At 39.3% G+C, this 24,288-nt stretch overlaps 1 protein-coding gene across 3 annotated transcripts in view; it reads right to left on the reverse strand.

The window, feature by feature from the left end:
* The window catches only part of RPS6KA3 (ribosomal protein S6 kinase A3), a 74,798-nt gene extending 50,913 nt beyond the window's left edge, over positions 1-23,885 (reverse strand). Inside the window, exons 1-2 of one of the 3 annotated variants that reach the window (XM_063392927.1) lie at positions 23,632-23,885; positions 10,850-10,906 (exon numbers count right to left, since the gene is read on the reverse strand). In XM_063392927.1, the coding sequence (XP_063248997.1) occupies positions 10,850-10,906; positions 23,632-23,703 (129 nt within the window). In that variant the 5' untranslated portion in view covers positions 23,704-23,885. Of the gene's footprint in view, positions 1-1,906; positions 2,094-10,849; positions 10,907-23,631 lie in introns of those variants that run through there. The other 2 variants (XM_063392926.1, XM_063392925.1) reach the window with 2 other exon arrangements.
* Positions 23,886-24,288: the final 403 nt, after the last annotated feature.

Raw genomic sequence — 24,288 nt, forward strand, 5'->3', positions numbered from 1 at the left:
GATGTAGAAGGATGCCTATGTCTGTATTTGTTCCACATAGCCAACTCACAGAATGAAGGCTGCAGAGCTGGTTACTGAGACAGGACTCCCATTCTTTTGGTTGTACAGATGATATACAAGATAGGAGCTGGAAGAATGAATCTTGTCCCAGAGAAACAAGCCAGAGGACAGGTAAGATGGATAAATGTGATTCACCAGGCTGGGAGTGTAACTCTGAAAATGCTTTCTCTCCTTAGAATGAAGTATAAAAGGTCACACAGAAGTAGGACCCTACCCCTTCCTTCCCAATGGAACTGTGAGCAGTAGGTTGTTTGGCAGGTAAGCTGAGGAATTCCTGTAAGTATTTTAAAAGCTCAATGTCACAAAAAGCAGTTTTGCAATGCAGTTCTCTTTTGATCAAACAGCACAAAATTATCTCATGAACTGAAATGTGCTCGTCAGCATTGGAAAAAAATACTCATTGGGTGGAACTTTCATTTCCCAGTAACTCTGATATAAGTTTTTTTCCTATTTTGTAAGCACTAACATTTCAGAGAATTGCAATTAAAAAAACTAATTAAAAGTTTAAAAGCCCCAAACTATTTAGAAGAAAAAATAATCCCTGACCATATTCAGCACTAATCTATGAAAGCTACGAATCCTGTTTTATTGCCATAATTTCCTACACATATACTGAAATCTATTTGGGTTGAAAACCTGTAGTTTGGTCTGCAATAGCTAGAATTTTAAAATCAACAGAATGTTGAAGACAACCTAACCAGGCTGCTGTAAGTAGATAAAACAATGTTATTTTTTGACCAAATTTCTGAGGAAAACCTTTCATGTTGCCCGTGGAAAAGAACTATAATTCAGGACAATGAGTCCATAAATATTTATTTTATAAGGTTAACATTAAAAAAAAAATCCCTTGATTATGTTGCAACCTATGTTCTCTTGATTTACATTCACATCTTGTTCTGGTGTTTCACTTATGTCAAGAAAATTCCATTTCATTTTTTAATACGGATTGCAAAAATTATTACAAACTGTTTAAACCAATACATGGGCTAGTAGGTGTCTACCACTTTTACAAGTTAATAGACTTTCATTTAAGATGCTAAATCATTACACAAGAAGGCCATGGGGTTTGGGGTTTTTTACCCCCTCACCAAAAGTATTTGGAGACTTACTGAAGGATAAATGTGAAAATTGATTTGACTTCCAACAATAAAATATTCTGTCCCACTGCATGCTTACATGTAATGTTAAATAGATCTGAAACAGCACTTGGGATGATAAAATACTCCACTAGTAATTTTTCTCAACTTAAACCAAACTTTTAAATGCATATATGCCCAACAAGATAAATTATAAAAATTAAACATTTGCTATGACTAAATTATCATTTAAAACTTGTAACAGCCCTAATACTGTTATGCAAGCATCACTACACTTCCTATCATTTCAGAAAGAAATTTAAGATACTAATAAGCCTGAGTTATTTTAAATATCACCACACAAAGCCATATTTTACAGTGTAAAGTACTATATGAAGATGTAACTATTAAAATAACCACTAAGTATTAAAAATACAAAAGTTTTAAATAAAACTTTACTCTCAGTGAGAAAACATACATCTAAGCTCACATTTAACAGCCCCCACTTCCTCCTGAAATGTAAGTTTTACATTATTTACATACAGGTAACAATTTCCTAATAAGGCTAAATTATCAGCAGGTATCTTAGAAACGTCTACGACATATGAACATACCACAGAGGCTTTGTTTTTCAAGGAAATACAAAACACTTTGTATCCAAACAACACTAATCCCTAAGCAGTGAAAGACTAAAACTGCTGTGAAATTCCAAGTTAAAGTAAAACTTCCCCCTTTCCCCCTTATTCTTTTAAATAAGAAACTAAGCTCACCCGAACAGAGCGAACACGCAGAGCCAGAAACTTAAACATGGCTAAGAAGCCATGATGTTTGGATTTTCTGACTGAGCGATCATGAGTCTAGCAGGGAAGACCAACCCTGGCGTTTTTGCTGTGAGCAGCTGTTCCGGCAATTAGAAAATTTCCTGTCAGGCAAGTCAGACACAGCTGGGGGGTGGGGAGAGAGAAGGGGGAAAAAAAGGTCAAAAAAAAAAAAAAAGGAAAAGAAAAGAAAAGAAAAGACATGAAAAAAAAAGACATTGATTTCACACAGACACACACAGAGCCATGATAAAGAAAGATTGGGCAGCAGTGGTACTCATGTTGCTGATACTTCCAGAGATCAGCACAGGAAACTTAAGCAGATTGCCTGATAGCAACAGGCTGTTGCAGATGTTACTGATTCCTGGTTCCCAGAAAAGAACAAAAGAGACCAGGATCTCTTTCAGGAATCGCACTACTATGCAACATTTCACTGATTAAGCACAACAGTAAGTATTTTAAGTCCTATATGTGATAATTGTATTTTTATGAATTTAACTTTACAAAATATTTTAAGATCTCACATATCACTACCTTACAGACTTCAATGCAGAGAATGCCAAATGATTGTTTTTATTTACTAGAGTTTAGTTAGAGGACCAAAATTACCTTGTGCCTAGTCCTTTGAAATCCTGCACACAGAAAACGCTATACAGATGTTCTAGGCCAAGGCAAACTGCAAAAATATTTGAATTAGATTGCCCAGCTCAAATGTCTGACTTATGCAGCAATACTGTATTGCTCTGTAGAGAGTGAACTTCCTGAAGTAAGAAAGATGCCTAAGCTTTCTTTCAATGTTAAAAAGACCCAAACACTTCAAATGTTTTAGGAATCAGAATCCAATCTAGTTACTTCGAAGAGTAAGAGATGAAGTTATTAATTTGCTCTTTCTAGATTTAGTATTGGAGATATTTTCCTGAATATTGACACTATCTTTGGCTTTTTTGATACTTGTTAAAACAATGAATTCCAAAGTACATGCTCCTTTAGTGGACCAAGCCTGTTTTTCAAGTAATAAATAAACAAAGGCAAGTGAAGACCTTTAGTCAAAGGCATACACAAGTACTCAGCTATAAACATATCCAGGTGATTCCGTTCAGTGACTATGTATCAAAGGAAACATACAGCGAGATACCTTAGTCCTGCTTGCTCAAGACATGAAAACAAACCCACCCTGCAGACAGCTTCCCTTGACTAGGTTCTAACAAATATCTGGATCACTGCTTTTTTGTTATATTTTAATTCCTCTTCAGAAGACAAAGCCAGTAATTTAAGTGACAGACACATTGCTGCTAATTCTGTCCCACATCCTGGCTCCCTACAGTATCAGTTTCTAGTTTTTCCTTTAAATTGGGATTACACAATTGTACATCTCCCCAGCATGAGACAAGATTTTCTTGTCAAAATTGAGAGGTGAAATAAAGACCTGACTTTAGCCATATCCCAGAAGCAAAACTGTGCCCTTTTAATGTTCTCTTGTACTACTCTGGGTCTTAGAGTCACATCTGCAGGGACGTTCTTTCAAATTCCGTGTACCAAATAGACACAATTATTATTATAATAAACACAGGCCTTCAGGAACTACTACTACACAAAGGAGGACTTTATGGTTCAACTGAGGGCTCAAAAGTCCTCAATGCCAATGTGCTTTTTACAGTCCAGTGTGGTACAGCCTTTTTAGAAGAAGCAGTCTTTCCTACAACAGCAGTAACACAGCATGAAGAATTATTAAATATTAGATTCAAGACGAACAAAGCTTCCTGAACACAAGGAGCTTACAGCAACACAAGGATTTTAAATATTTCATAAATAGCATAAAAATGACTTGAAGCTTTCCTCTCTTCATTCATTTCAAACTTGCACCTACTTCCTTCTTCAAAACTGAAATACCTCAAGATTTTAATTTTGCAGTTTAACAGCAATATAGTTATTGGCACTTGGAAAACTTAAAAGAAATTTAAATAAATCAATAGGAGACCATTCAAGCTCTCTGCCTTTACCTTGTCAAGAATAAATACAATTACACTAAAAGCAGAGTGACCAGGAATCTTCAAAGCCACTAAATTAAACCCTGTGGTACCAAAAAGAGCTAAAGGCAGAAATGGAGAGTGAATGGTAAGAGCTCCTCTAACTCCACAGTATTCCTTCAAGATGAAAAGATACTGTGGGTAAATAATAATTTTCTTATCCTTTGGCTGTAAAGGTAAGAGCGTATTTGGCTGCAGATCTGCTGTATCTGCCAAGGGTGACAGGAATAAGGCATTTCAACTGAAACATTTGTACAATTACTGACTACTGCTCTCCTAAACCTTTTATGTGACCTCTCAGACAAGTACAAAGCACAGTGCTCAGGGGTCAGTGGGGTTACTTCACAACAATAGCTCTCCTATAACTGGCAGGAGCGTGGCAGGTGGAAGAAATCTCTTGTGTTCTGGGAGAACACAGCCTGCACGGTTCCCAAAGAGCACCAGCAGCCAACCAGAAACATTAAGATATAAGCTACACAACTCACTTGGAGAATATCTCAGAAGAGAGCTTGCCCTTTTAAATATTCCTTTGTATACGAAGGAGACAGGTTAGAGAGCAGCAGTCCCCAACAGGGAAGTCTGATAAAAAGAACAAATTGCTCCAGCAAGTTGCTTCCCTACCTTAAAATCTGTGATAAGAACTTGTATTATACTTGTTTATCAGGAGACACAATTCCAAAACAAAAGGAATGTGGTATGCCTGTCAGTCACAGTTCTGTCAATTATAGAACTCCACTTGCACAATGCATTTCCTTCTCCTCCAGTACAGAAATATAAAGTCAGTTCATATCCCGTCTTCCCCTCCTCATTGTTTAAATTGGATGACCTGAGTTTACAAAAATTAAAGAGAAATTCTGTCTAGACTTTCAAGAGAGCAGAGCTCACAGACACTACAGACAGCAGGAAAAATGAAAAATGCTGAGGAACTCTCAAAGCAATACAGAACATTTGGGAATCCATGAGTTTTATTGGATGCTGATATATTTAATCTAAGTGGTAAGCATCAGGTAAGCTGACAATACCCTCAGACTGAGAAATGTAATAATGCAAATTAAGTCTTTACAATGCTAGAAAAGCATGTATGTATGTAGTATGGATTGTTTTCAACTATTTGCAAAAAACAAAGCAGCAGCACATATATGGAATGAAAAGCCCTTGTTTAACAAAGGTCAGCAGTTGAGGAACAGAGAGCGAATTTTTTGAGTTTTCAGAAGCTGAATAATAAACTTTTCTTCATAATAGATACATTTGTATAGCCAAAGCAGCAATATTCTACTAAACGGGGGTGTGGCAGCTTCCATCTGTCAGTTTACAGGCTTTGCAGGGCTACCATCTGTTTTCTCTCTATGTAACAAGTAAGCAGCTTGACTTTGAACATTGCTTCCACTCCCAAATTATTCAAATTTTCTGACCAAGATCCTGAAGGTTATTAGGTGCACCTAAGACACTAAATGCAAAAATAAGTCACTCAGAAAGTCCAGTAGAACACATCAATGAAAGTTTTGCTGTAACCTTTCCTCAACACCTGATGACGTCTTGGGGGAGAAAAGTATGCCAGGGCCTGCCTTCTTCATATATTAGTCTGATATCCAAGAGTTAACATCTGAGACCAAATGGTCTGCACTGTTTACAAGGATGCTGTAATTTCTTACATGAAGACCTGCAAATTCATTCTCAGAGAGGTAGAGATACACCATGTCACTAAGGTGATAACAAAATCCATCCAAATTTCAGCAGAGTGCTTTGGATGATAATGAATTTCCAATTTCATCATATCAGACAAAAAAAAAAAGCATTCTGCATTTTACAAAGCACAATCTGGTCACTGAGAAGAAAATGAATGATTTAATTTTTACGAATGTAAATTGCTTGCCAAAAAAAAAGCTTATTTGTTCAAGAATCAAGTTATTTGATTGTAAAATACAATTAAATACATGAGAACATATATCTGAGTATATTTAGTAGAAGACTAAAAGGAATGCAAGAATTACAAAATACTTTCAAGTACAAGTGTAGCATTTGTAACCCAAGCTGCTACAAGTAGCTACACAAGTAGCTGTTTCAGCTAAAATTAAGTAGCTGTAAATAGTGAGAAATACAAAACTTGGGTTATAGACTATGAACACTTGTGAATCTAAACATTTCCCTAATGTTTAAGAAATTATAGCTATATCTTAAAGCTATATATAGCTATATCTCTACCAAAGAGCCAAGAATTTTAATCAAAAAATTGACAAAAACGCACACATAGAAAATGGAAACATGAAGGTTGTGTTAGCCAAAGTAAAACAAATATATTGAAATAATCATCAGAAATGCCTTGATTGTCATTTTAACAAACATGACTGTTCTTAAATATGGAAACTGTTACTGATCACCTGAGCAGGAATATCCAACAGAAGTTTAGAGCAGTCCTGACATGGTGCTTCAACTTGCCGAAAGGCAAACAAAAGTTTCTGAAGCACTGAGTTCTCACTAGTACAGAATATTAGAAATAAAAGTAAAACTAAAAATTAGTTAAAGCCTCTCTGAAATGTTTTAAAATCAAAATATCCGTCGGTTTAATTATGTTTTTTCCCCTCAATTTTCCTCAATAACATTCTCATCCTACATTATTTTCACAGATGAAGACATAAATGAGATTACCCCAGATTACTCTGGATTTAGTATTACTACTTGAGTAATGGGTGCTGTTTTCCCCATGGCTGTAACTGATGAATGATCTCCCTCTCCTTATTGTGACATCCCCATTTCAGTGCTTTATAGATTTAGCATGAATTGTGTGGTACACATGCATATAAAATACAGAATCTCAGCACTCACCAATCAAACCCAATACTTCACCAATGACACTGTATTGTCCCCATGCTTCAGGGTTTTTTTCCCAATGTATTCTGAAGACTTTTTTAAGATCACACTTTCCTTTTAATAAAAAAGACTGACTGGAAAGACAATGGTCTTAATTTTCCTCTCTCCTGACTGCAAACAGATGTGTTATTTAAATTCTACCAGGAAAAAATAAATGAAGAAGACTTTTTAAACTACTGACTTTTCTTTGCAAGCTTCTTACTCTACCTTTTGAATACCCACTGATTAGTCATTTTTACCTTTACTTATGTATTTTTAGTAAGAAGATGACTGAGGTACTGAGATTTCATTTTTTTTATCACCCCGATCAGCATATTTTATGATTTGTTTTGATTTAGTTTTAATTCTATGTATGCTTTAATTCTGCTTGTTTAAAAGTAGGGCCAAAGCAAGAAGTCCAGGGTAGTAATATGACCCCACCACCTGCACTGAAGACAGGTTCATCACAAGTTTGAACCTGAATAGGTTCCACTTCTGCCAGTACTGAAAAAAAAAACAACCTTTAGTCCTTGCAGGTCACAAAAAAGAAATTTTCCTGCAACTTACAAATGAAAATTTCACTTCTAATGAAAAGAAAACTTTTCATAAATTCTTGGAACCTAATATTTTTCATATGTTTAATAATTAGTGGGATGCAATGGTAATACACCAGTTATACTAAGGGTTTTATCAGCTACACAGAATCCAGATAACAGAACATAAAGAACACAGCACAAATATGATATGCTCTTCACATACACACAAAATGGGAAGCCACCTGCTAGACTAGCTGCAGTTTCTGGTTAGCTTTAACTAGCAATAAAGCACACAGCATGATTGCAACAGCTCAAAACAACTAATTGGCTCAGTTAATTTACTCAATCTCTATGGACACAGAGGTACAAAAAGCAATGGCAGACAGCACAAGAGTGAGAAAGGTAGCAAATAAAAGGCTTTAAATAGCTTCCCCTTTCAATAATGTCCACTTAAGCTTTCACATTAGGTTCAGCTTCAGCCAGCTGTTCTTACGTTTATTTCCTGCTGATCCCAGGTCATTTATGAGATACAGATAAAAAAATGTTGGCAACAAGCTATAAAGTCAGATAATATCAGCACACTTGCTGCAATAAAACCACATTATTGAGCTAGTTCCCTTTTAAAAGGGGCAAGACTTTGAACCATACAGCATCTTTGATTCCTTAGAAATGAGTACCTTTATATTCCCTGCTTTTCCTAAAACTACCACCACATTTGAATCACAACTTTCTACCCTGAACTTGCATACTTTACATACCTACCAAAATATTTTGTCTTCTTACCTGATTTGCCAGTACACCCTAAGCATTCTACTGTCCTCAGTCACAGCTGAGAAATTTCATAAATTGTTAGCAACTACATAAGTGCCCCAAGTCCATTCAAGTGCAAAGTTAAACAGAAACACTTAAATGAGTTTTGGTGGTAATTTAAAATGGTCTGTATTTTGCACCAAAACAGATTATGAAGCACTGACAGAATCTCCCATCCCAGCTCAAGTAGTATTTTATCACCTAACAGCACTGGTTAGCTCTCAGCTATAACTGACTGAGCAGCTGTACTAACGTCTTGCTTAAAAACCCCTAGGTTAATTTACACCACAACTGGCAACCTTTTACTCACCACAGCCTAGAAATAAATCCAAAGCATACTCCTAAAATACTGGTCTGAGACATTAAAAAGCTAAAACAATCTTAACCAAGCAGCTCAAGCATGACAGAAAGGATACAAAAGAAATGTTTTAACTTTTCAATGGTAATACTGTATTAAAATTAGTTGCTCACCAAAAAAGCAGCAGTTTGGAAATTTCCAAAGGAAGTACAGGGAAACATTTGTAAGTATCCTGTGGTTATCAAATAGTGAAAGAGAAGCTGGACAATTTTGAGGGATAAACCTTAGCTGGCTGCCAGACACCCGCCCAGTCACCTTCTCAATACCCCTCCTCAGCAGAACATGTAGAAGAAAAGTTCATGCACTGCCTTAAGAACAGGGACAGCAGACACCAGTAACCACCATGGGCCAAAGAGTATCGAGGGCAAATTTATTTCACCTGTTCCCAGGAGAGTGAGAAACAAAGATGAAACTAAAACCCCCTTTTTCTCCACCCTCCCCTTCTTCTCAGGCAGATACCACTCTTCTACCTCCCCTCTGTCAAAAAGCACAGGTGGAATGGGAATTGCAGTCAGTTAACAGTTTCTGCTGCTTCTTCAGTTTTCCCCTGCTCCAGCACAGATCCTTTCCGCAAAGTTCAGTTCTTCAAGAATAGACTGCTCCAGTCTAAATCCTCCATGAGCTGAAGTTGTGCCAGGAAACCTGCTCCTCTGAGGGCTTCTCTGGGCTGCAGTTCCTGCCACAAGCCTACTCCTGAATGGGCTTTCCAGAAGCTTCAGCTCCCTTCAGGGCACATCTACCCGCTCCAGTGTGGAGTCCTCCACAGCCTGCAGGGTGGAGATGTCCAATGTAACCTCCAAAAGGCTGAAGGGGCCAGCCTGCCTCACCATAGTCTTCTCTGGGGCTGCAGGGGAACCTCTGCTCTGGCACACAAAGCACCTCCTTGTCCCTCCTGCTTCACTCATCTTGGTGTCTTGCAGGGCTGTTTCTCTCACACTTTTTTTTTCAGAGATACCCTCCCCAACACAGCAATTTTTACCCTAAACATGATACGACATATCTCCACCCACAGGGTTGACGGGTTTAGCTTTGGCCAGTGCTGGGTCCATTTTGGAGCTGGTTGAATCTGGCTCTGTCCTACATGGTGGTGCAAACCCTCCGACCTCTTCTCACAGAGATAAACCCTCCCCAGCAAAACCCTGCCTTGTAAACCAAATACAACAGTAAAGTTACAGACTGAAAACAAGGAAATGATCAAGCAATGGCACAAGTCAAAATAAATTAACAAACGAAAACAAAACTGAACACTTTCCCAAAGACAAGTTCTAGTTTACACAAGAATTCAGGTAAGCATTGTGGTCTATATTATGCACAATATTAGAGCAAAATCTCCTAGTGTTGCCTTCTAAACACACAAACACTGTTCTTTTCTTACTGTTTACACTGCACTATTTCAGTCACCTGTCAGCAGTTGCCTCATTTCTTCATCTTGTGGTACATACAGCAGAGCCTTGATGCTACAGAGGAGGAACCAAGAACAGCTACGTAGTGCAGGCTTGCAGTCACCCAGTTTTCATGTCGGCTCAAGAGCTACATCCATTACAGGTACATTTGAAGACAAACATGGAAAAAGCAACTTACTACCTCAACTGTCTCTGCACAATTTCAGCAGAGAGAGAAACTGCTATAGCGTTGCAATTATATCCATGCTGTATAGATGGAAACGGCTTTGACCAGCTAGTCACAACCTGAAGACTGCAACAGCAGCATCTGAACCTTGAAGTTATATGGAGTTTCAGAAATTGCTTTTATTGGCAAAGCCATTTATCACCAGACTTAACATTCAGCGAGTATTCTCTAATACACAAGTACAGGTAAACTTGATGTTTGACAAAATTCACAGTCATTGCAACAAGAAAACTGAACTCGGTATCTTTATATTATGAAATTCTGTAAACTGCAAGGTTGACACGAAGACAAGGAACCTCAAAAAATTATCACAGTCAGGAAGGTTCATTGACGCTCTCTTTAGCAACTACCTCTATTTTTAAGAAGTCTAGGTTAAGAATTCTTTTGATGAATGCTTTTCAGTAACAAGCACAATGGAAACTACACTGACACAGTTGTTCCTCACCCTTGACCTTCCCTGAAACACTGAGGAATTAAAAGCTGAGGAATGAGTTTTGAGAACAGCTGGATACCAAACTAGACCTGAGTCAGCGAGAAAAAAACCTCTCAAAAATATTAAGATCTGAGAGTGCACCCCATGTCCAGTAAACTCAAACAACGAAACACTAGTGGCAAATGGCCTATGAAGTAAGTGATGTCAGAGTGCTACAACATTGTACTATTTTTATTACAGCCATCTTCTACTTACAGTTTGTTGGTTGATATCATCTTCTCCCATAGGTTCATCCACAATTTGCTGTCCATTCTGTAAAAAAGAAAGTGAAAATAAATACTGAATCCAAGTACAGAAATAAACATATTGGAGACAGGCTTTCATAGCATGTTACTGTACTCTCCTCTTCATATTCTACAAAAGAAGGTAATTAAAAGTAAACATGGAAAACTCCCTATTGCTGGCACGTAATGCCACTCTTGCTTTGATCCTTATGTATTCTCAACCTGGATGAAGTCACAGTAAGAAATACATAAAAACACCTTGCATTTGAAGCCTCACTCTACACAGCTAGACATTATTTTTCATTACTACAACTTGTGCAAAACAGTTATACCTGATGAAAACTGAATGGCAAAAGCCACACAAAGCACACAGATTAACAAGTTCTTTTAAGAGCATGACCTTAAATAGCAAGTCAGCCCTTATTCCACCTTAAGCAAAGTTTGTAACTACAGAATAGACTTAGGAAAAACATGGAATGCTTCTAATTTTACTATCAATCTTACAGCATTTACCACTTTCTGTACTTTCCCAAGGGCCACTCTAATAAGCCAGAAAAAGGCTTTTGAATTGAAATTTAGCCACAAAGATTTTTAAAAAAATCTTAAATACTTTGTTGGTCAACAAAGGCTTTCTTTTTCTTGACAGTGATACAGTGATACTTGGAGAATTTCTGAGAGAGATTTTTCCCTGAAAGGCTTTGTATTACTTTGCTTATACAACAAACATGACCAATAGCAAGTTCTAAGGAAAATTATGTATTTCCTAAGTTATGGTACAGGGCATCACCTCAGGCATTAATTCTTAGTTTGCTCCTAAAGTTTAATGCCAATTCAGTATCATTTTAGAAACAAATGAAAAACTATTAAAAATGGTTACCATTTTCCATTACCATTGGAGACAGAATTCGATTTCATTTTTGCATTGTTTCCATAGAGAACTCAAAGTCTAATTAATAATTTTTTTCAAATCCTAATTTACTTAAAAGTTACACACATGTATAGATAGTTGCTTTTTAGATGTCAAAAAGTTAATAAAAGCTCCTCAGAAATTCAGAGATTTTAGCTTCATTCCACACCTTCCTTCCCACTATTCAGCTTTTCAGCAGAATTCTTCAGAACCTTCCTAGCATTCTTCTGTAACAACTTCTGATTAATACAATCTTCTAGTTTGCATATGGCTAGAGGGGAGTTCTTCACATGTGACAGATTAAATCCCAACCACTTACAAATTCTAATTTTCAAATACTGCAAGCACACTGAATGTTCAATCAGATGATTACCAGCTCTCTTGCAACTTTTCTCCTGAGCTTTTTTTTTTTTTCTGGAAGATGTAGCTGGAAAAAGCTAAATAATAGGAATCATGGATTTCTCAAATACAGCACAGGTGGGTTGGGTTTTTTCGAGGGGTTGTTTCTTTAGTTGTTTGTTTTTTTTTTTTTTAATTGGGTTGTTTTTTGGTTGCTTTGTTTAGGTGGTGGGAGGGGAAGAAGGCTGGGCTTTCTGATTGTCTTTCTAGTGCAGACATCTGGCACACGGTAACAGCGCTGCTTCCTGGTCTTTCCTGGATTCAGGAAGATACTAGAGATTTCTGGCATGACTGGTGTACTCTACAAGTCATCTTTCCATGATGGAGGACTAGTAAGAAATCATATGGTGGCATATGCTGTACATTACTACAGCAGTGAATACAATCCTTTAAAGCTGTTTCATTTAAGGGCAGTCAATACAACCTTCTGTCTGTACAGCAAAGGGTAATTTGATAAGATGATGGTCCAAAAAGTGCACATGTCCCACATTGTAGTATCTTTTATTTATAGTGACAGGCAGTGAATATTGTATTGCATTATCCTTCCTTAAGATACATAAAAAGTCACTATTATCAAATGGAAGACCAGCAAAATACCAGCTTAGCTAAGTAACAGAAATGAGTGTTTTTAATAAAGCTTGTTTACAGGGAAACATATTGAGTATACATATATCACTACCATCAAGGCCACAAGTCACATACTTCCTCTTTTCTCAAACTTATAAATTAACATTTGTATGTTAGCTACACATTGCTACATTCTGTTTATGCTACAAGATAGCTTCCTTCAGTCTTGACGATCAGGAAAAATAAAAAAAGAAAAAATCAGCAGAGCAAATAAAATAATTGACTTTAGCTGAAAAGGAGGAGTCTACAATGTCCTAACAACAACAATGGCTAAATTCTGGGGCCTAAAATAGGGCAATCTGTATATCAAAACCATGTGCTCCACACTGACTCCACTCCACGTGCAGATTTTCAGAAAAAGTGCTTCCTGCTACAATAATCATTCTGCTAAATAATAATGTACATTAACTGCAGGTTAAATAAGAATTTACCACAAAAAAAGTTTAATTTTCCCATTTACTATTTTAAGACAATTGAAAATAGGTGGAAGTGAAACCCACTCTCAGAAACTTCAGACAAGCCTCCCTTCAAAGACAAAAATGCGAGATCAACCTCTGTTTTTAACAAGGCTCTAATCTTCAGCCTCACTGACTTTCTTAACAGTCAACCAGAAAAACCACAACAAACTTCTGCAAAACAAATAAACTGTTTTGCACAAGCTGGTTTTCCTGTTTAATCCTGCACTCCTTACAGTTACTTTTCAGCTGAACTCAAGCAATGCATTCAAAACACACTCACTGGAGCTAGGAACAAAGTTAAGGAATCGGCATGAGCACCATGCAGTCATGTCTGAGCCAGAGCACTGGATTAGCCAGATCTTCTTAAACAGGTCTACCAAGCAATGATTATGCTAAGGAAATCACTGAATGGTAGAACCAGTTTTTCTCAGAACAGTCTGAGCCATGTAAGGTAAAGAAGAATATCTGATTTATGGTTTGCTGGTATATACCATTAAATGGAAAGCAGCTGTGTATTCGGAAAGGCTACAAAGTGCACAGCCTTTCTTAGGAGTTCAAACGTAAAGCCCAAAGGTTCCTGTTGCAAACAGCACTGTTGAAACCAGTGTGGAGTGAGGAGGCCAGCAGCACGCTTAAGAGGTGAGCAAATGAAATATGTTTTGTTTTGCTGGGCATAGACTCCCTCTAGTATTCACCTAGCACCTCGATGACATAACAGACTGGGAGCAGATATAATAGTCTGATGAATACAGACTAAGAGAAGGCTGAATATATATCTTTCACATTCTCAGATTAGTCTAATTCAAAAGACATAGACTCTAGACCTTGATTACTCTTCAGGTGCTCTCCTCACAGAGCAGAACAACTAAGGAAGCAGAATTGATCCACCATCTGGCTATTCCCAGTACTCTGGTTTCAAAAGTAAAACATATTTCAGATGGCAACACAAGAGAAGTATAAGAAAAAAAGTCCACAGAAAATTTCTACTTATACCTGAACATATCAACAATTGATTTCTGCCAGGGAAAGGAGGGTGCACATCCCTTATAAAGGCAACCTACAAAATGATCTTCAAATCCACTCTGATTCAACTCCCTATTCTGTTTTCCAGTGGAAAAAGTCATGTTAGTTAAGGTATAAAATTTGTTTCCCCAAAGCTTTTAAACCTGTTGCCATATCTCACAAAATGAGTAGAAATCAATGCCTAAACACAGCTGGGTTCCAGCAGTTTTCCTGAAGGCACATGGACTGGAACACAAACAGATCCTGCAGGTTCTCTACTCGGTATAAAGCAGACAGACACCAGGGAATCCTTATCAGGCAGCTGCTACATGAATGTCCCCTATATGATCTGACAGAACATCTGACACAAAAGCCAATCAACCATCAATATTTCTAGCAATCAAAAATTACAGGTTTCAACCACTGAATTCTCAGGATGTAAGAACTCTTAGGAATTTCCTGGCAAAAAGACAGCTTAAAGAAAGCATTTTTAAAACTCAAATTATTTCAAATCTGGACCAGTAGTACACACCCATTAAAAAACCACACTGCAGGGATGACGAGGTCACAAGAAGCATCATATGTTAAGGTACTGGCATCAGAAAACACAGTCACACCAAACCCTTAGTAAGAAAGAAGTACACCAAGAACTGTAGCCCACATCCCTCCACAGTCAATAAACCACTTCCTTTGAAGCACTGAATATCCTGCACTTTACATACTACAATTATATATTGATCTGCAAGTCATAATGGCACTTTTTTTTTTTTTTACATTATGGTTCCAACATTTACTGCAAAAGATCCAATTCATCTCAGAAGTCTGGCAAAACTCACCTGCATGGTAAACCTAATGCTTTTCACATCTACCTTTCTGATTAGCACTGGATCCACACAGGTCATTTTGTAGGTACAATACAGCACCTAGCATCCATAAATGCACTTTGGACATAGCAATCTGTGGCAGGATATCTTGTTTTATTAATAATGTCAGGTAACCATCATTCCCATTAGAGTGTTTTTACATGTATCCAAACCATATCAATTGAAATACTAAGTGGGCAAATCATTATGTTTTCTATTGTACTCATTTTTCCTATGCTCCCCTTAGTTTCATCAATAATATGATAGATGATATACACTTGAAGTTTTTATATTTAGTTTAGCATCTCCAATCCTACATTCTGCTTGCAAATCAAAGTTCCACTGATTTGGACCTACCTTGCTGAAAACTTCGTTCTTTTCTACAGTCTAAGAGGATGTTTTTTCTGAAGGGCATTAAGTCTGCCCCCAGACCTTCTTCAATATTAGACACCTTCTTCCACTCCCAGAATATCTCCCCTTTGCATTTAGACTATTGTTAGACTATTTTGGGATGTTTAAGTACTCATTCAGGTAAATATTTTAACTTTTTTCCTCAACTATGTTTGTCAGCTATTTAAAAACCCCTTATGAAACTGATACCAATTGCATCTTTTTGAATAATTCTTCTGCCATTAAACTCAACATTTCCTAATTATTAATACTGGAACTGAGCATATAAATTAGTAAGCAGTCCTTATATTATTAACAGAGTTCAGTAGACTTGGCAGCTGTTGGCTTTCCATGTAATTGGTGCCTTGTAGCAGAACCTTAAAACTCAGTAAAGACAAAAATAGTTGTATTCTCAGACTTAGCAATTAATCAACACTTAACAAGAATTAAATCAAGAATCAAACTGTATATCAGTGCAGAATGATGTTTTGAGGACACAAGTAAGCAAAAGAGATAAGACATCTGAATCAGACCCTTTACAAATTATTGTGTGGAAGTTTTACCATGCCACTGAGTGACATAGGTGATGAAGCTTCTCTCAGGTAACTCCTAGTTGTCAACTACCAAAACTTCCCCAGCACTCACCCAACAACTGCAGTTACTGGATTTAAACACAGGAGAACTACCAGTATTATTTATTATTTAGTCATTAAAACACTGGGTATACATAGGTCCGAGTTCTTTCTCTCTGGTGTTTTCCAGGGACTCTCAGCTGACAAAGCCCAAGAACCGTGAGGTCCTTGGATAGATTAAAGCTGTGACAATGCTTCTGTTTTCTTTCAAAGCAGCCCAGAAATTCCCACTGAAACACTCATAACAAATCTGCTGTTAGCAATACAGGGCACTGTGTGGAACCACATTTGGTAAAAACTTCTGAACTGTGCACACTCAAACTTGCTATTCTAAGCAGCAATGAGCTACCCTGAGAAAAAAATTGTAGGTCTGCAAAAAAATAGTTGAAAATAGACTAAGAGGACCTTAAGAGGTCATCTAATCTATCTCCACGCACCAAAGCATGATCAGCTATTCCTACAATGCTGCTCACAAGACATTTATGTCTAAGCCCTTCTTAAATCTTCAGGAGTTTTCACAATCTATTCCAGTGCTTAAATAAAATATAAGGCTTTAATAGGATCTGAATTAATGACTTGTGCCCTAACTTCTGAGCTGTGAAGCCACATGGATCCAAAGCACTTACCTAAATCCTGACCTGATTAAAATTTACTAGATGTAAATAGCAGAAGTGCTATAGCAGAAGAGCCATCTTCTCTAGCTGTTCTCATATAGCACTTATGCCAAACATTCTGCATATACTGTTAGAAATACATGCAAGTATTAAAAACTCCTTATTAAAAAAAACAAACACAAGTATCTTTATATAAAACTTTGTTAACTCAAGTTCCATTAATTCCACATAATTTATTCTGAATTTTATTGTCTAAGGTGATTCTTTGCTGAGTATTAAAAGAAACAGGATGTTGAAACTTGCCTCTCCATAGACAACCTCAGATAAAAGTCATTAACCTGCAAATCATTTAGGTACAAAGCCAAACTTTAACTTAGGATACTTGGGCAATTTTAGCTATGTGATTTTGTAAACCCTGTCTACTTTGCCACCTTCTTCCTATCTAGTATGACTCAAGAGAATAGTTATCCAACACAGAACAGCAGTCCCCTTTCCTGCACTGCAATACTTACCTTGGCTGGTATTTGTCCAGCACTGTGCCAAGTCATGTTAGAAAAGAACAGTAAAAAGGTTTGCAGCTCTCAGCAAGTTTAATTCCCTGAATTAGCTCATCTTGAGGTCACACAAGTGCCACAACATTACTCAACATGCTGTACATACATTGTTATAAAATCTTTGTCTTGGACAAGCTGTCCAGCTAAAACCAGTTCCAAATCACGTGTCATGGGTTCACGTAAAAGCCCCACAACCAACCAACAACCCAAGAAAATAATAAAAAGACAGGGAAAAGAAAGTCTTATTTAGTTTCCTACCTGTACAAGTGGACAGGTAGTAAATTATTACACTTAACACATCAATTCAGAAGCCTTAGTAAAACAAAGCCAATAAAACCCATAGCACCTAATCTCTGTCCATCTGCTCCAAAGAAGAAGAAATACACACGTTAGAAATCACCTACCTCAATATATCCAACCACTGCTGCACACCTGAACACAGAAGAATTTCCTTCTGCTTGCACAGATAATCTTAGGAGTGACTCTGGCACCTGACAGTGTACAAATCCTATTACCAAGCCTGTCTCTGCACGAGGAGGCAGGTGCACCTCACCTTCCCTGCCCCTGCAGGCCCAGGGGAATGCCCTGTGTCCTCCTGGGCTCCTGCCAAAGGACTGGAGGCACACAGGGAGGAACCAGACCCTTCCCCTGTGAGCAGGGGCAGCCAGCAGGCACAGCAGGGCTGTGAGCTGCAGCTCCCCGTGTTGCACACACAGGTTTTCAGATGTGAGCTCATTTCTCAGAATGCATGATCAATTCAAAGGGTGAAATTTAATACTGCACTCAACTGAAGCATTATTCTTTACACTTCTTTTATTATTTATTATTGTGATACATTCTGCTAAGAAGAGAGAATAGGCTGTGAAACAACTTCACTATTTTCTAAAATTCAGGATTTCTGAAGTGACTATGTAACAGTCAGCTACAGGAAGGCAGGAGGAGAAAGAATCCCCATGAAGCTAAAAGCATTATTTCCCAAGTAAGTCTAGGTTCTAAAAGTAACTAATTTTGGCAAACATCATGGAAGAAATAATTCAAATAATATTTACATACTAAAACCACCAACTCTTGAGTTTGCAGGACAAAGAGGGTTTTATTTTTCAGAGCTATGTATTGTTGGATATTTAAAAGCACAAAATACCATTTCTTCATATCATCTGCATATAGCTAAGCATGTTTCAATAAATTAATGCTTGGATTAAATTACTTAAATTCTTTTAACATTTATTTTAATTTAAACTTAGAAACTACCAGGAAACAGACCTAGACCATAGTAATGTATTTTTAAGATATATATGCACTTACACACAATTGAATGGCTTCACTGAATAAATAAATAAATTAATAATAAAAAAATGGTAGCACATTTCGTCCGAAAATAGTTGGGTGGACCATTAAGCATAACACAGAAGTTTCTTGCATCAGAAGCAACATACAGTAACTCTTACTGATAGGAGTGAACTAGCAGTAACTTTGTGGCACTGGAGTAGGTCCCAAGAAATCAGAGTTCATGTAGTTCTAGAACAGACTCCATGAATGATGTTAGATGGGGTCACTAAGCATTTTCCCATCTGTTACACAGGATTTTTTCTCCCCTCTATTTCCAATGGGTGAGGCATTTAATCTTATTTCAGGGAATAAAGAGAGAATAAGTAGCATGGTATCACGTATGCAAGCATGTAGCACAGCAACTGTGGTACTCAACCACTTCGCCCAAACTTAAAAATTCCCTGAATGAATTTTAGCTTTTTCCAGTTTTACTGATTGAATTGTTTTCCTCTTGAAAGTCACCAAGACTGAAATCAATTATACGATTTTACTCCAGCCTGAAAAACTGCTTAAAGGTTTCACTATTGGAATATGGCTATGAACTATATCTGGTGAAAAAAAGAACCCAAACAAAAAAAACCCCTAAACCCAAAACAAAACACACTCCCCAACCAAGTGCCACAGGAAAAAACACAACTCCAAACCAGTATCTTGAATGAGTTCTTAAAGCTGGTAGATGTGCCAACTGGCACTGTCAGTCAACACACAAATCTAATATTTTTGATGTGCTGAAATAATTAAACACCCGCCTCAGTCTATGTATCATTGTGACTTTAAGTCAAACATTTCAAGTGACAAACAACTACAGTCAGTGTGACAGACCACAACCAATTCAAAGATAAAAGACACGCCTTTAAATGTGTCAAGCTGCTTACATCTACTTTGTGTTACATGTCCCAGCTGGGGCAAGAAATATTGCCTACATTACAACAAACAAAACAATAACAAGATAAGAACTGCCTATGTCACAAGAAAACGAACAGAACTATTCAAAGAGGTTAAACTCAACACCTTTACAAGGAAACCAAGAGCTGCAGAGAGCACACAGTAGTGCATGAAGGTACTGAATTCAACAAAGTAAAGCTCCTGCCTTCTCCTGCCCCACTCAGCTGACCACAGGATATCACTACTATGTCACAGAGTAGGACTGTGTTAAGTGAAAAACAAAGCAGGTAAAATGGTACCAATAAGGATATGAAAAATCTGAACATGCCTTCCCAACACTATTCATGCAAATGATGTGTTTCTCAAGACAATATTTACATATTATAAGATCTGTCTCTATCACAGCAGTTTGTGGAATATAGTGTATACTACTTACTTAGATGACAATTAAATTTCCAATTCCTATTTTTAACTCAGTACAAGAAAGTGTCACCCAACAAATCAGTGAAAAATTCAGAATTCAGAATGTACCATGCCGACAGGAGTTATGCATGTGAAGTGACAGGCGAGTGCTGCACATAATTTTGTCTGCAATGGAGAGACAATGGATAGCCTTCAAAATCCCCACAGTTCATTTAGGTGATTACACTTTGGCTTTAACTATTTACCTGTGTTGGCTATACCAGAAATGACTGTAAATATAGCCCTTGTTCCTGTGGAAGACAACTACAACACTGATTACACAGTACAGGATGTAAAGAGACAATCACAACCACAGGCTCAAGGCTACAGGTGGCAAGACATCTGACAAATTTCAGCTTCCAGGCCAGAAATATATATTGACATAGAGAATGCCACACTGACAATCAGAATGAAATTACAAAGCAAAACTTACATTATACTAGTTTCTTTAAAGTATCAGCATGATTGTTAAATGCTAGCATTCCTTGTGTCATGCAAAGTTCAAGTAATCCTGGATACAGAATATAAAACAAAAATTTGTGAAGGAAGATTCATACCACCTATTTAAACACCTGAAGAAGTGACCATAAACCCTGTCAAGAGAGTGGAAAAAAATGAACTTTCTCCACAGCCAATTTGGAGCATCTAAATTAAAACTCCTAATGAGAGCCTTCACAAATGCTTCCCAGAAAGCAAATGGCATCTCCATATGATGGCCAGTTCTTTAAACATGCTTGTGCTCAATATTTGACTGCCATAACTGAATCCATTCTCCTCCAGTTGATATTAATATGCATAGCTGGGAGTACAGATCAAAGGATCAGGCTAGTTATTCAGGCATTCAAATGCAAACTTCAGTCATCAATACTTAATTTGCTCGAAAGCAGATGACTTGCAATAACAGGCATATTCTCACCATAAAAACAAACCTATGCTTGTTATGAATCCTGAGTATACCCTGACTGAATAAGAGACAGCATCATTCCACAAGCTTTAAAGGTGCTGTGATTTACAACATGAAACTGAAACTACACATATTATACAGACAAAATATTTTAAAAATAATGTAACAACTTGACACATTGAAAAAGCTGTCAGAGGTCACTGACTTATTTGCACCTGTAGAAACAGAAGTCCTAAAAATGATTTTTGGAAACCATAAAGCCACATTATATCTAAAAAAATTGTCTGTTTTATTTTTTAAGGGAGACTATATTCTACTGTTCTGCACACCTAAGTTACAGTAGCTGTTTGTGGTTAACTACACTTCCAAACTAAAGATATTTAAAGGTATTCTAGTCCTCCTCCTAAATTTGCTCACCCATCACAGAATATCAGCTCCTTGGTGGTACCACTGTAGCTACAGGACTGCATTGGGAAACAAATGAAAAATCAAGTAAAATAAAAACCCCAGGAGTTAAGACAAGGAAAGTGTCCGAGCTGAGTTTTAGAGCTCAAAAATTTGTAATTCCATATGCAGATAATACAATAACTGTGTCAGCAAATCTGAGGGGTTAGCAGAAACACTTTACTCAGAGTTACAGCTGAAGACATTATTAGTATCAAACTATGACTGAAATCACAATGAGTTTCAGGCAAATGTAAGAATATTTTTGCCCAAGGATACTCTTGCAGAATAGGGTCTGTAATTAGGATATTGCTATGCTACAGATAAACACAACTCATGCAAATCAAAAATCTAAGATATGTATTTAGGTCACTTGTCTATGTGTTTGAATTAAATTTATCTATTTTTAATAAAATATCTTTTCTTAAAGTCATTTCATGTAAGCAACCTTTCTAAGTAACTTTTTCCTTTTGAGCGTCATCTGAGAAGCTTTTGCAGGTGCAACCTGGTCTTTTCAAGAACTCTTTATTCTAGACTAGGGCCTGGGAGTGCAAACCTGTCAGTTCATGCTGTTTCATGTTTTATTAGTGGTCCTAGACATTTTTTGGTGATAAACTACTGTAGACTCATGTCAATATAAAAGTTTAACTATTTTCAAGAAAGCGATAAAATACACTTGTTTCAAGAAGTTTATGACAGTAATTTAAAAACAAATGATGTCTGAAATATCCTAAAACAAGTAACAAAGTATAATCATGTATGTACACACATTGCAAATAACAATCTATTTTTCTACCTATCTAGCATATATACTATTATTGAAGTTATACTGCATGCAGTGAGTATCAAAGACTAAAGCAACAGTTCTTTTCTCTAAATGATTAATCTAAGTGTTTTCCCCTACCACCTTCTGCCCCACCCTCAAGCATCACACTACTATTGTTACTGCCAATATAAAATCATCTAAGATCATTACTCCAGAAGTCAGTGAATAACTGGCACGAATTTAAAAGTAACTACAGTATCTGGCAAGAATTTAGAAGATACATGTGCCTGTCAGATCTGAACTGTAGGTTCTTCTGACTCCCTGAGATACGGTGACTTTCAGCAGAAGGATGACAAGACAAAGATCAAAAGGACAAATCCTGATACTGCAGAAACTCTGCATTGGTCTCTCTTTGCTCCTCTCACTAAGGAGAGAGTCCTAACCTTGCGACTAATTGTTGTGAGCTGGCCTGGGTCCACACCGTTCCACATCAGCATCACTTGAAGCAGCCTGGCCGCGTATCAGCTGGAGCTGGTTCAGGTCGAAGCTGCACTGTCAGGAGCAGCTTTTTCTTTTCGGATGGAATCTGGTCACAAAGTAGCACACGCACTGTGGGCTACTAGGGACTCACGGAGCAAGCACAACTGACTGTGTAGGTGCAGTGTTTACATAGATCCAAACCAACAGTAGTAGGAAAAAAATCAAGATAGCTGAAAGCTTCTACGGCCTCGGTCTCAAGCGACTCTAATTTCCAGCCGCTCTCATTATTCCAGCCTAGGAAAGCTGACACGCGTCCTGCCTAACAAGGACAGGCACAACACGCACTCCCCGCCACCACAGCGGGAAACCCACACTTGCGTGGCGCCCCGGGGATGTTCCCGGCAACGCCGCCGAGCACAAAGCTTCACCCATGCCTCACCGCCCTTCACGTCCCTGCGGTTTCCCAAATGCTTGCGAAACTGCCGGCAACCCCATCCTGCCGAGATAAGGGGGCAGCGGCACCGGGCGGGGACCCACACGGGGAGCGGCAGCAAAGCGAGGGCACCGGGCAAGGAGAGGGCACCCGGGCAAGGCCCTCCTGCCCACCCCGAACTGCGCCGGCGGAGGCGGCGTGGCCGCCCCAGGAAAGGAAACTCGCCGTGACAGTAACCAGACACCGCGCTGGAACAAAAGCGCCCGAGCCGGCGGCCACCGCGGAGGCAGGTTACTCCCTCCCGGGAACGGGGCGGAAGGGGAGGGAGCGCGCCGGGAGCAGCCCGGTCCCGGGAAACACGCCCCGAGCCCGGCGCGGGCGGGGGAGCCCCGGCCGGTGCCGGCCGTCAGTGCCCCGGAGAGGAAGCGGCGTGCAGGGGCCGGCGCTCGCCGCGCTCCCCCGCCGGGCCGCTGCCGCCCCCCTGCCCGCCCCGAAACCTCGCGGGGAAAACTCTGCCCATCCCCTGAGCGACGGCGGCACGGGAGTCCCGGTCCCGTCCTCTCCTCACAACTTTCTCCGCAGCACCCCCCCGCACTCCCCGTACCTCGGTGCTGCTCTCGGCCGTGCTCTCCACAGCCATCTTCTGCCAAGGGTCTGCCAACTGCGCCAGGGGCATCTTCTCCGTCCGGCTCCCGCAGCCTCCGCGCTCCGCGTTCCCGCTACCCGGCGGGGGCGGCCAGGCAGGCAGCGAGCGCTGCGGAGGGCGCGGGACAGCCCGGCTGGCTCCGGCGGCGGCTCCTGCGGCGACTGCTCCCGCTGCCGCTGCCGCCGCCGCGGTGCGCCCGTCCCTCCCCCGCGCCCTCCCCGCTGCCGGGCGGGGCCGCGCTGCCGCCCTCCCCCGGCCCGGCCCGGCTTCCGCTCACGACATGGCGGCGGCGGGGCCCGCCCGCGCCTGCGCCCGGCGGCGCCGTGCTTGGAGCCAGTGCCCTTGAGGGGCCGCGGCCGCAGCGCCGCCGCCGGGGCGGGCCCGGCCCCGCGGAGAGGGGCTGCGGGAACCGGGGCTGCGGGGATGGGAAACACGGAGGGTTTGTTCGCACAAACAAGCGCGGAGCGAGAAGTCGAGAGGCGGGCAAGACGCGGTGGTGTGCGGAATATCATTAGGTAAAGAGGGAAAGGAATTAAGGTGTAGGGATTTGTTTTTGTAGCAACACCGTTTAAGTAGTAGTTGGAGCGCGTGACTAGCGGGGAAATCATACTTCCA

This window comes from Prinia subflava, chromosome 3 (genome assembly GCF_021018805.1).
Source record: "Prinia subflava isolate CZ2003 ecotype Zambia chromosome 3, Cam_Psub_1.2, whole genome shotgun sequence".
Taxonomy (NCBI): Eukaryota; Metazoa; Chordata; class Aves; order Passeriformes; family Cisticolidae; genus Prinia; species Prinia subflava.